Genomic DNA, 11,862 nt, shown 5'->3' on the forward strand with positions numbered 1-11,862 from the left:
CCGATGGCGCCACTGCAGCCCGGGAGGGGGGGTCCCAGGTCCGGGAAAGCGCCCCCAGAGCACCCACCCGACGCCTGCTGAGGGTGGTGCCTGCCTAGGGATCCGGAGAAAGCGCAGGGGCGTCGAGGGAGCGCCCTCGGGAGCCAGAAGGTGAGGCTAGGGGATGGCGGGTCCCTCCAAGGCCCTCGTGCCTCAGTTTACCTGTCTAACCCATGGACAGACATGCGGCTTCCGCCGTCAGGGCGACCTCGCCCCGCGCCGCCGCGTCATGGAACCACAGCCTGACCCCGCCACTCCCAGCTAAGATTAGAGCAGAGAAAAACCAAAACAAAAACTTCCCCGGCTGTGACCGGCCTTCCACCCTGGGCGCCGGCCCACTGGATTGCAGCCCCGCACCCTGTGGGCCTCCCCCCGCTACAGCCGCCCTAGCTATCCATGGGTGCGCGTTCCCAGGCCTCTGGGAGAGGCGAGGAGGGAGAGGGTGGCCACTCCTAGGCCTCCCCGCGGAGCGCGGGTCACTGTGTCTGCCGCCGGCAGCCCCTCCGCCGCCCCGGGGCCCCCAGCCAGGCGGGTCGGTGTTTGGAAGCCCAGCCCTCCTCGTGACGTCACGAAGCGGGAGCCCGGACGCACGCGCGGTAGCGGCTTCTCGTCTCCGCTGAAGACGAACTGGCGGAGAGCGGCCGGACAAAGCCAAGCGCGCCCGAATTCTCCGAGTTTTGCCGAACAGAGCCGAATGTTCCCGAACGCATCCGAACCTGCCCGAGCGCGGTCGGATGTAACCAAGTCAGAATGAACTCGCCCGACCGAACTCAGTTGGACCACGCCCAATAGAACTTACTCAAACCCGACCCCGCTGGACCGAATCCAGCCGAACCGGACGGAATCCTGCCGAATCCCGGACGGGTGACCTGGCGGGGGACCAGGTGGACATGGACCCTTGGCCAGAAGCCCCAAGTTGTGGGCGGCCCCCGGTGTCTACCTGTCTCCTGCCTGCGCTCTCAAAGCCCGTGACCTGCGGCAGCCCCTCTCCGTGGCTAACTCCCATTCAGAACCTCAGTTCTTGCTCACGTCCCCGCCCACTCTTTCTCTGACCTCTGACCCCAAGGAGGATGAGCATAGATTCTCCATTAACCAGTCAGGGTGTGACGGGAGGGAGGGACCGGGCTGAAAGAGCGGGGTGCTGTGGGGAGGAGGGTGCTCCGGGAAGCGGGCATGGCCCCCAGCGGAAGCCTGGAGGTGGAAGAGTACAGGCAGAGCATTCGCGTGGAAATAAAGCAGGGGAGTAAAGGATCTGGGGGGCGGGGGGCGGCGTAAAGGATGTGGGGGCGTGGTCGACTAGATTGGAGAGGGGCCAAGTGGGCTGAGGGTGTGGGCTGGGGGAGGGGACAGGTGACCCTTACTGGGTGGGGCGGGGCCTCTCCCGCGGTGGGGACCCTTGGAACTGGCCTGATTTGGGCAAGATCTAGACCCCTCCAGAGAGGAGAGCCCAGAAAGTCAGTTTCCAGTCTCTGTGACCTTACCACGCGACCTGGACCTCAGTTTCCTTCTTAGTAATACGGAAGCCCAGTTGTCATTCTCAGGTGCTCAGCTGTAACTACCTAAAAGCCCCTCAGAGAAGACTCTACCCATGCCTATATTAGAGACAGGATAGTCGATGTCCAGAGAAAGGCTGAGACCTACCCCTGGTCACACAGACATTTGGGGACAGATCTGAAGCTCACGTTCTGGAGTCCAGACTGGTCCCAGTGGGAAGGCTGGTGCCAGGTCCCTGGGGAGGGGTGTGACTGTGAGGCAGGTGGACGAACTGTACGCTACTCCTTCATGTCCCATCGTTTGGCTCCCGGGAGGATGTGAAAGAACAGGTTGGAGCCACCAAAGGCCATCCTCTTGCCAGGCCCCTCGGCTCTGACCATGCCTCATCTGTTTCCAGCTTTGACCTGGAAAATGCACTCTCACGCGGGAGAAGCGCCCAGGACCCTCAGGTCGGGCCTGGCCCTGGCCAGGTCACCCAACACAGCCAGCGCCGTGAGTCCTTCCTGTACCGCTCCGAGAGCGACTATGAACTCTTGCCTAAGGCCATGTCCCGGAACTCTTCTGTGGCCAGTGACCTGTGAGTCTGGGGCTGGTGGGATGACACGTACTCATCTCTTCCTCCTTTTATTATTCCATTCAGCACACCTCCTTCAAGTGGCTTTTTGTGCAGGGTTTTGAAGTTTAAGTAGGAGTTTGTCAAGCAGCCACTTACTCAGTTGAACTTGCCTAGAATGATATCTGGTGATCTGTGCTTGACTTTAGGCTTGGGTTGGGTGGCAGTCCAGAAACATTAAGGACAATTAGTAGCAACTGAAAAACACCTTAATTAGACCTTCCTGGTAGCCATAATAAAAGGGGAAATATAATAATATCCCTGCTTCCCCGGGACTCAGTTTCCTCATGTGTGAGGCTGGAGGTGCTTCCAGAGAAGAGCCAGGTAAGCGGAGCCCAGGGATTAATAGGGCACCAGAAGGAGGAGTTGTGAGGGAAGGATGAGCTCAGCTGAGGGCATAGTGTGGGCATAGTGTTAGATGGGACCACGCTGGACAGCTCCCTGGCCACCCTTTCTAATGTCCTCTCTCCCCACAGACATGGAGAAGACATGATTGTGACACCCTTTGCCCAGGTGGGTGCCCACTCCTCCCCCTTCCTGCGTGAGGCAAGCAGGCGAAATCGATCCCCCCTTTTCCAATGCTGATCATCCCCCTCCCAACAGGTCCTGGCCAGTCTGCGGACTGTTCGGAGCAATGTTGCTGCGCTAGCCCACCTGCAAGGCCACAGAGCAGCCAAGTACATAGGGGGTTGGGCGGGGGTGGGGCCTGGCAGAGAGAAGGGCAGGGCCGGGAGGAGGGGGCGGTGGCCCACAGGTGGGCTGGATGGGGTGGGACCATTTGGGTGAGGTAGGCCACCCCAGAGCGGACTGTACTGCAGGCAGACATCCATCGGGAACCCTCCATCTGGCAGTCAGCCCCCTCCTCCTCCAGGTAATTCTCCTGCTCCTACCCCTCCCTCACACTATGGGACCGCTGTCAATTTCTTCTCCACGGTGACCTCCCCAGCCCATGGACCCTTAGGCTGTGCTCATTGTCACCCTCCAAAACACCCTCAGGGCTGGAGTCTGCCAGGCCCAAATGACAGATGGGGAGGCTGAGGTCCAGAGAGGGGCGGAGACCTGCCCATGGTCACACGGCCACTGGGGACAGATCTGGAACTCAAATCCTGGGGTCTGGAGTGGCCCCACTGGGAAGGGCTGTAGGTTCTAGATGTCGACATGGAGTCATGAAGGGGTGGGGTCACCGAGTGGGGGTGGGGCAGGATCCTGATGGCTCAGCCCCCAGAGGACACTGGGCAGAAGCTGGCCTTGGAGACACTGGATGAGCTGGACTGGTGTCTGGATCAGCTGGAGACCCTGCAGACCCGGCACTCGGTGGGGGAGATGGCCTCCAACAAGGTGAGGAGGGCCAGCGAGCGGAGATCATTGGCCGCCACCCGCAGTGCCCCCTCATCACTGTCCTCACCTCCCCCTGCAGTTCAAGCGGATGCTGACCCGGGAGTTGACTCACTTGTCTGAGACCAGCCGCTCGGGGAACCAGGTGTCAGAGTACATTTCCCAAACCTTCCTGGGTGAGCCGTGGGGGGCCACTGCCTGGGCACCATACGGCGGTAGGAAAAGACCTCCGTCAGGGGAAGGCAGAGCAGCCACCTGGGTGAAGGAAGGCCGGGCCAGCGGGAGGAGCAGGAGGAAGATCCCGGAGGAGGGGACATTAAAGCCAGGGTTGTGAAGCATGAGTAAAAGTTTTCCAAGAAAGAGATGGAGGAAACCAGATAGCTGGGTCTCCAGCTTGGGAGAGAGAAAGGGCACTGAGCTGTTTGGAGGGAAACCCTGAGCCCCAGGCTCTCAGAAGAGGTTACTGAGATCAGCCACGAAAAGAGGGTAGATAGGGACTTTGCTCTGAGCTGACTGGGATCCAGATAAAAAGGAAATAGGTTGATCCTGAGGCTTAGCAAAGTCTGGGACCCGAGACAAGGCAGGACAACCCTAGCAGGTGAATCGGCTTCTCTGAGTCCCACCCTTCCCTCCCTCCAGACCAACAGACCGAGGTGGAGTTACCCAAGGGAACCCCCAAGGAACCCTCGAGGCCCATGTCCCAGATCAGCGGCCTGCAGGGGCTCCCCCACAGTGCCAGCCTCTCCACAGCCACCATCCCATGCTTTGGGGTCCAGACTGACCAGGAGGCGCAACTGGCCAAGGTGGGTTCCCAGCTAGAACGCTGAGACCTGGGTTAGGGTTCTGGCTCTACCTGGAAGCCCTATTGTGAGCCTCCGTTTGCCCACCTGTATACTGGGCAAGTGGGGCTGAATGTAAGATCCGGGGGAGGGGCTCACAGGTTCAGAGTCTGGGGAAGTCGGGCCTGGGTCAAGCTCCAGTTCTTCACATTTTAGGAACTGGAAGACACCAATAAGTGGGGGCTTGATGTGTTCAAGGTGGCAGAGCTAAGTGGGAACCGGCCCCTGACAGCCATCATATTCAGCATCTTTCAGGTACCTCCCATGACCTTGCCCACCAATACCCCTGGATTTGTTTCAGCCCTTCTGACCTCAAGACCTTAGGGGACCCATATACTTCAACTCCTTAACGCCCCTGAATGAAATCATTTGAGCAGGGCTTTGAAGGATGAATAGGAGTTCACTAGGCTGAACAGGTCATTGCTGATAGTCAACAAGCCTCAGCTCTGGGCCCAGGCCTGAAGAGACCTAGTCTGGAGGGAACTGCTGTGGGGGTCAGAGATAGACCCGAGGGGAAGGTCAAGGACCAAGTGATTTCAGAATTGAGGGCATCCTGGAAGATGGGGCACGTGAGAGGTGGATAGAGGTTCAGAAGGAGAGAAGGTGTAGGAACAGTGTGTACCGCCGCCTGGAGGAAGTCCTCACTGAGGGCCTGTGGTGAACCAGAAACGGGACCTGCTCAAGACCTTCCAGATCCCGGTGGACACACTTGCCACCTACCTGCTGACGCTGGAGGGTCACTACCACGCCGACGTGGCCTACCACAACAGCCTGCATGCCGCTGACGTGGCCCAGTCCACGCATGTGCTGCTGGCCATGCCCGCCCTGGAGGTACGGTCCTATGGACAGGCTGGGCAGGTGCAGGGTGCCGTGCAGAGAGCCCGCCGCTCAGCGCTTATGCCCATGCCTGCTCAGGCTGTGTTCACAGACTTGGAAGTCCTGGCTGCCATCTTTGCAAGCGCCATCCATGATGTGGACCATCCTGGGGTCTCCAACCAGTTTCTCATTAACACCAGTGAGTTAGGGGCCCTGGGGACAGGCCTCCACCTGTCAATCATGTGATCTCCAGTGGTCCCATCCCTGCTTTGAGCGGAGTCTGCCTGTTCACGAAATGGCTGTGCAATCTTCCCCTCCTTGGGTATTCAGAGCGGGTCCAGGTGCATAGTAGACACTCAGTAAATGAGAGAATAACAAATGTGGCAGAGCTCATCTGAGCCCGCTGAGATGTTGAAGGTTAGGGACCTTTGAGGTATCTGGAAAACTCCGTCAATAAGCAATTACTGGGGACCTCTTGTATACACCCCAGGAGAGCCCTCTCACTCGAGGATCCCAGAGTCTCATTGGATAAAGATTCAGTTGTTCATTCAACCAGCACTTAGCACACACTCTTTCCTGCCATGCCAAGTCCCCAAGGAGTCCCCAGTCTCGAGGAGGCAGAGCAGAACACAGATGCCCCCAGCCCCGTGGAGTCAGGGCCTGGCCAGAGAGAGAGAGAGAGAGAGACACGGGGTCATAGAAGGCTTCCTGAGGAGGGGGCTTTAGGGTTGGAGCTTCAATGCCTGAGTAGGAGTTTGCCGAGAGTTCACCGAACCTGCCTTTTGGTGAGGCGAGTTGGTCGGGCAGACGGTGAGGCTCTCCACCGTCCTCCCCCACAGACTCGGAGCTGGCGCTGATGTACAACGACGCCTCCGTGCTGGAGAACCACCACCTGGCTGTGGGCTTCAAGCTGCTGCAGGCAGAGAACTGCAACGTCTTCCAGAACCTCAGCACCAAGGAGTGGCTGAGTCTGCGCAGGATGGTCATCGACATAGTGAGGCCACAGCGATGGGCGGGCGGGGCGGTCCCCGCCCGTGGGATCTGGGCGTGCCTCCACTCTGAGCCTGAGCTTCCTGGGCTATAAAATGGGGCAATGACCCTAAGCCCTGGGTGGGGTGACCAGGCCCTTGGTCCTGGCTGCGGTTCACGCATACGCGATATGGAAACCGAGCTTCTGGGGTTTCAGGGGCAACTGTTTTGGGCCTTTTAGTCTGTCCGTTTGGTGTTTTTCTGGTTGGAAGACACCAGTAAGTTTTGGAGTCTCGTGCCTCATTCAATCACTTTATAAGCATTTGTTGAACACCTGTTGTGATGGCCAAGACAGTTCTGGCCTTTCTGAGATTACAGTTTGTGAGGGAGATGGACATGTGGGTGGGAGCGATGATGGGGACCCCGAAGCAGAGCTGTGATGCATGACTTGTAGGCAGAGCTGTGATGGGGCCATGCTCAAGGTCAGGTGGGGCTCCCCCAAGAGGAAACCCTGAGATTGGGGCCTGCAGGGTGGGGAGGGGAGGGGCTGGTGAGGAGTGTTCTCAGCAAAGAGAACAGCACGTGGGGAGGGCTCAGAGGAAAGGCAGGCTCCCAGGGAAGAGAAACTAAACATTTGCTGAGACGGAGTTGGGGCCTTGGGTGGAAGGCACCATTTGGGGGCCGACTGGAGGTTTGGGAAGAAGCTTTGAGACTTTCGTCTGATTCTCAGAGAAGCCCATGGGCTGGGTATTGGTTATTCCTGGGCTGGGTTCATATGGATCCAGCAAAGTTTATTTTTTTTAAAAAATATATTTTTATTGATTTCCGAGAGGAAGGGAGAGGGATAGAGAGATAGAAGCATCAATGATGAGAGAGAGTCACTGATTGGCTGCCTCCTGCACGCCCCCTCCTGGGGACCGAGCCCGCAACCCGGGCATGTGCCCTTGACTGGGATCGAACCCAGGACCCTTCAGTCTGCAGGCTGAGGCTCTATCCACTGAGCCAAACCAGCCAGAGCCAGCGAAGTTGATTTTTAAACAATTATGTTTGGGGCCAAACTTCCCTCCAAATTGCTGAAAACAGCCCTCCCAGGCACACATGATCATAGGGAGATTTGGGGAGCACCAAGTCAGGTTCCTCCCAGCTTCAAGACCACCTATGGCTCCCATGGCCCTCTGGGTAAGTCCCCTACTCCTCCCCGAGGCCCTCTCCGTTCCGGTCAACCTCACTTGCTCCAGCCATAAGTGCTTCCTCTATGTTCCCCAGCTCATCCAACCCCAGGGCCTTTGCACAGGCCATGTCCTGGGCTGAGCCTCACTGCTGCCCTCAGCCCCCACATTTAATCTTTAACATGTGGAATGCATCCCATGAGCCTAAAGACCTTAGAGGTGGAGCCCTTGACTCAGCTCCTCTTGTGAGCTGGGTTTGCAGCCAATGTCATGACATCCCCCCATTTCATAGATGAGGACGCAAACGCAGAGGGCTGAGGGTCTGAGGGGTGTGATGTCTGGGAGGAAAGGGTGGGTGGGAGCAATGCTCATACCTGTCATTCCCCCCTCACCTGCCCTCAGGTGCTGGCCACTGACATGTCCAAACACATGAACCTCCTGGCTGACCTCAAGACCATGGTGGAGACCAAGAAAGTGACGAGCCTCGGAGTCCTGCTGCTGGACAACTACTCGGACCGCATCCAGGTGTGTGGCTGGGCTGACCCTGGCTTTCCACGCCTCGAATTTAGCTACACTCATGAAGCGCCGCCTGTGTGCCAAACTTGGAGAAACGGAGGCAGAAAGGCGCACGCGGCTGTGCCTTAGCCACTCCTCCCCCTCCGGGCCTCAGTTTCCCCACCTGGAAGAGGGGTGTGTCCATGGTACCGGCCTGGCAATGGGGGTTAACCGGGCCTGGGCTGGCCTGGCCCGAGCCCTCCCGAGCCCCGGTCTCCTCAGGTCTTGCAGAACCTGGTGCACTGTGCTGACCTCAGCAACCCCACTAAGCCGCTGCCCCTGTACCGCCAGTGGACAGACCGAATCATGGCTGAGTTCTTCCAGCAGGGAGACCGTGAGCGGGAGTCGGGCCTGGACATCAGCCCCATGTGTGACAAGCACACAGCCTCAGTGGAGAAGTCCCAGGTCAGAGGGTGACCGGGTCAAGCTGGCAGGCACTGGGGAGGGGGAGAGAATGGAGTAGCTGAGCCGACCCCCTGAGTTCTGGCTGGACCCCTGGCTGGTCAGTGAGGGAGTGTGGCCCAAGGGCGTGGTCTGCCCTGGCTGGGTGGGGTCAGGCGGGGATGCATTCTCTCTGGGCTACAGGGAAACGGATCTGCACTCAAGGGGGTTGAACATGTCTATTCTGAGTGATGTGGGGCCCCTGGAGGGGGTCTTAGTCTGGGGGCACATACACCTAGCCCTGAGGGGTCTGTGCTGGGTGGAAGGAAAGACTTAGGGGTTGGGGGAGCCCAGAAGGGGCAGGGGAGACTTTCTAAAAGAGGGGTTGTTTGAAGAAGGTTTTGAAGGATGAGTAGGCGTTGGGAAAGGGCATTCCCGGGAGAGAGAACAGCCTAGGCCTGGAGGCTTAACTGGGTCTGGGTTCCATGGTGCCTCACAGCACAGCCACCCCCCTCCTCCCCCCAACCCCGTATCACCCCCCAGGTGGGTTTCATTGACTACATCGCCCACCCACTGTGGGAGACCTGGGCTGACCTGGTACACCCAGATGCACAGGACCTGCTGGACACGCTAGAGGACAACCGCGAGTGGTACCTGAGCAAGATCCCCCGCAGCCCCGGGGATCCCACCAGCCCCGAGCAGGGCGGCCTTGACAGATTCCAGTTTGAGCTGACTCTGGAGGAGGCAGAAGAGGAGGAGGAGGAGGAGAGAATGTTGGCCCAAGAGGCCTCAGAGTCACCTGACACTGACCTCCTGTCCCCTGAGGCCAGCTCAGACCCTGGGGCCTTATGCCTAGACAACCAGAGGACCGTGGGCAAGCCCTGCATGGACCATGAGGGCAATGTAACGGCTGAGCCATCTGGCTCCTAATGGCCTCTAATGAGTGGGTGGACTTTCCAGGAAGAGGTCCCAGATAACTCATGCCTTGCCTTCTCCACACATTGAGGGGGACAACCTTAGTTATAGGCAAGTTTCAGGATTGAAGCTGGCTGGGGTCCACTCTGACCCCGGGCTCTGCTGAGCTCTCCTCCTCCAGCGTCAGCTCTGACGTTGGGGCTGGGTCAGGCCCAGCTTCTCCAGCGGTCACTCTTGAGCCACACCCATCACTTACTCTTTCATTCTTTATCAGATATTTATTGGGACATCCTGTGTGCCAGGCCTGTGCCTGCTATGTGCCTCTGGGGCAGCCCTGTGCGACGGGTGAGGAGTCAGCCCCAAGGAGATGCCCCCCACAGGCACCTCCCTCTCATCTGCTGGGGACCTTGAATGGGGAAAAGCTTTGTCCAGTCCCAACTCTGGTTCTGGAGCTCTGGAGGGGGTGGTAGGGGGCAGCAGAGAGAGGGCTCTGTGTGGGGACATCTCTGAAGATTGAAGTGGCCTGTTGCTGCTTGTGCATCGGTTATTGCTTTAAGTAGCTGCGATTTCTTCTTCAGCGGTGCCTCTGGGTGCACCTGTTCTCTCTGACCTCAGGACCTCCTGCTGGCCCCTCCCCCCATTCTCCCTCTTATACAACAGCAACAAAAGCACACAATTCCTGTCACCCCTACCGTGGGTCTCTGTATCCCCCAATTCCGAGGGTGCCCCAGACACCTCCTAGGGAGGCCTCCTGGGCCTCAGTTTCCCCTCTATGGCCTGATCCTAGTATTTGGGTAAACTTTGGTTGAGAGGTAGTGTCTGTGAGCACCCTGAAATATCTTAGAAATCTGGGGCATTGAACGTTTCTCTGGAGTGAAATAAACCTTATTAACTTAAACTAGTATGTCTATTTCATGGATGGGGAAACTGAGGCACAGAGCAGTCCTGTGGCCTACTCTAGGCCACGCTGCTGGGTGCTGGACATTAGCTCGCGGCGCCCCCTGGCGGCGGGAGGCGCGGCGAACTTGGGGGTCCTGTTCTGGCTGGCCTCCCCTATGGCATCTGCTTGCTGGATCAGCCTAGGGCAGGGGCGGATAGGCCGCTCTGTGCTCAAGTGTCAGTTTCAGTTCCTGTCTCCGGAAGGCTCAGCATTCCACCCTGGAAAACATCTTGGTTTCTCCGTGCCTGAAAATTTATGTGTGACACAGGTCCTCCCAGCATCCTCTGGCTTCCAGAACAGCTCCCTTCATTACTAAATCACTCCACTGAAAATTCATCATCACAATCAATGATGAAATTCCACAGAGGGGAAATTAAACGTCATCTGGGTCATGAACTTGGTGAATTTGCTTCTGGATCTTTAAAAGGCAAAATTTTTTTAGGGAATGATTATTTGCAATTTTTCTCCCTGCCCCTTGACTTACAAGTAATGCGTGCTCACCTTAGATAATTTGGAAATAATGGAAACATAAAGAAGAAAATAAAGTTCCGTTATAACCTCACTCATAAACCACCTGTCTTCAGCATTTCACCTTATTTCCCTCTGGATTTTTCTTCACCCATTCATAAGAATGCGAATATATTCCCCTTGAATTTGTGCTACAGGCATCCCTCTCACTCCCCGTTACTGACTGCACTCTACCCACTCTGGCCTTCCACACCCAAGCACAGCCCCACCTCAGGGCCTTTGCACATGCTCTGCTCACCACCTGGAATGCTTCTTTTCTCCTTCATCCTCACCGTTGGGTCTCAGCTCAGCGACCTCTCCTCTGGGAGACCCTCCCTAATACCCCACCCCAGGCTGGCACTGGTGGAAGCTCTGGGGAATTCTTTGATTCATGTCCGTCACTCTCTCCAGACCATGATCTGGATGCCTGGGCCGGGTCCACTGCACCATCTTCAGTGTCCCCAAAATGGACTTTGACAACTTCAGCAAGTCCCTTAACCTCCTGAAGCCTTGGTCTTTTCATGGATAAAGTGGGCTCTTGGTGAGGGTCACATAATCGCAATAACAGGTAACATTTGAGGAAAGCATGTCCTGAGCTAGGCACTGAGATACATGCTCAAAGTGCAAATCGACTTTGCCTCTTTCTTCTTCCATTTCACAGATGTAGAAACTGCGGTCCACGGAGGGGGTGACTGAAGTCACTCACATGCTCCAAGTCCCCCATTTCATGCTGTTCAGGGTCCTTGCCTTGGTGGCCCAGCCTAAACCCAAAGAGGAGGGTGGGAGAAAGTCTTTGGGGCCCTAACCGGTTTGGTTTAGTGGATGGAGCATCGACCTGCGGACTGAGGGGTCCCGGGTTCGATTCCGGTCAGGGGCATGTGCCTTGGTTGCGGGCACATCCCCGGTGGGAGGTGTGCAGGAGGCGGCTGATCGATGTTTCTCTTTCATCGATGTTTCTGACTCTCTATCCCTTTCCCTTTCTCTCTGTAAAAAAATCAATAAAATATATTTTAAAAAAAAAAAGAAAGTCTTTGGGGTCCCTTGGAACGTTTAGTTCTTGTGACCCCCTAGAGCAGCGGTTCTCAACCTGTGGGTCGAGACCCCTTTGGCGGTCGAACGATCCTTTCACATGGGTCGCCTAAGACCATCCTGCATATCAGATATTTACATTACGATTCATAACAGTAGCAACATTACAGTTATGAAGTAGCAACGAAAATAATTTTATGGTTGGGTCACAACATGAGGAACTGTATTTAAAGGGCCAGAAGGTTGAGAACCACTGCTCTA

General features: G+C 56.9%; 1 protein-coding gene across 7 annotated transcripts in view; it reads left to right on the forward strand.

Annotated features, from left to right (window-relative positions):
• PDE4C (phosphodiesterase 4C, cAMP-specific) overlaps positions 1-11,862 on the forward strand; it is a 38,994-nt gene that overhangs the window by 19,117 nt on the left and 8,015 nt on the right. For 4 of the 7 annotated variants that reach the window (XM_005873863.2, XM_005873869.2, XM_005873862.2 and 1 more), the window contains 14 exons: positions 1,931-2,110; positions 2,623-2,659; positions 2,750-2,823; positions 2,965-3,017; positions 3,372-3,484; positions 3,564-3,657; positions 4,121-4,284; positions 4,477-4,575; positions 4,987-5,151; positions 5,236-5,335; positions 5,976-6,130; positions 7,677-7,799; positions 8,052-8,234; positions 8,754-10,023. In XM_005873863.2, coding sequence (XP_005873925.1) covers positions 1,931-2,110; positions 2,623-2,659; positions 2,750-2,823; positions 2,965-3,017; positions 3,372-3,484; positions 3,564-3,657; positions 4,121-4,284; positions 4,477-4,575; positions 4,987-5,151; positions 5,236-5,335; positions 5,976-6,130; positions 7,677-7,799; positions 8,052-8,234; positions 8,754-9,140 — 1,927 coding nt within the window. In that variant the 3' untranslated portion in view covers positions 9,141-10,023. Of the gene's footprint in view, positions 1-1,930; positions 2,111-2,622; positions 2,660-2,749; positions 2,824-2,964; positions 3,018-3,371; positions 3,485-3,563; positions 3,658-4,120; positions 4,285-4,476; positions 4,576-4,986; positions 5,152-5,235; positions 5,336-5,975; positions 6,131-7,676; positions 7,800-8,051; positions 8,235-8,753; positions 10,024-11,862 lie in introns of those variants that run through there. The other 3 variants (XM_005873866.2, XM_014545778.1, XM_014545779.1) reach the window with 3 other exon arrangements.

Source organism: Myotis brandtii, unplaced genomic scaffold (assembly GCF_000412655.1).
Source record: "Myotis brandtii unplaced genomic scaffold, ASM41265v1 scaffold421, whole genome shotgun sequence".
Classification (NCBI taxonomy): Eukaryota; Metazoa; Chordata; class Mammalia; order Chiroptera; family Vespertilionidae; genus Myotis; species Myotis brandtii.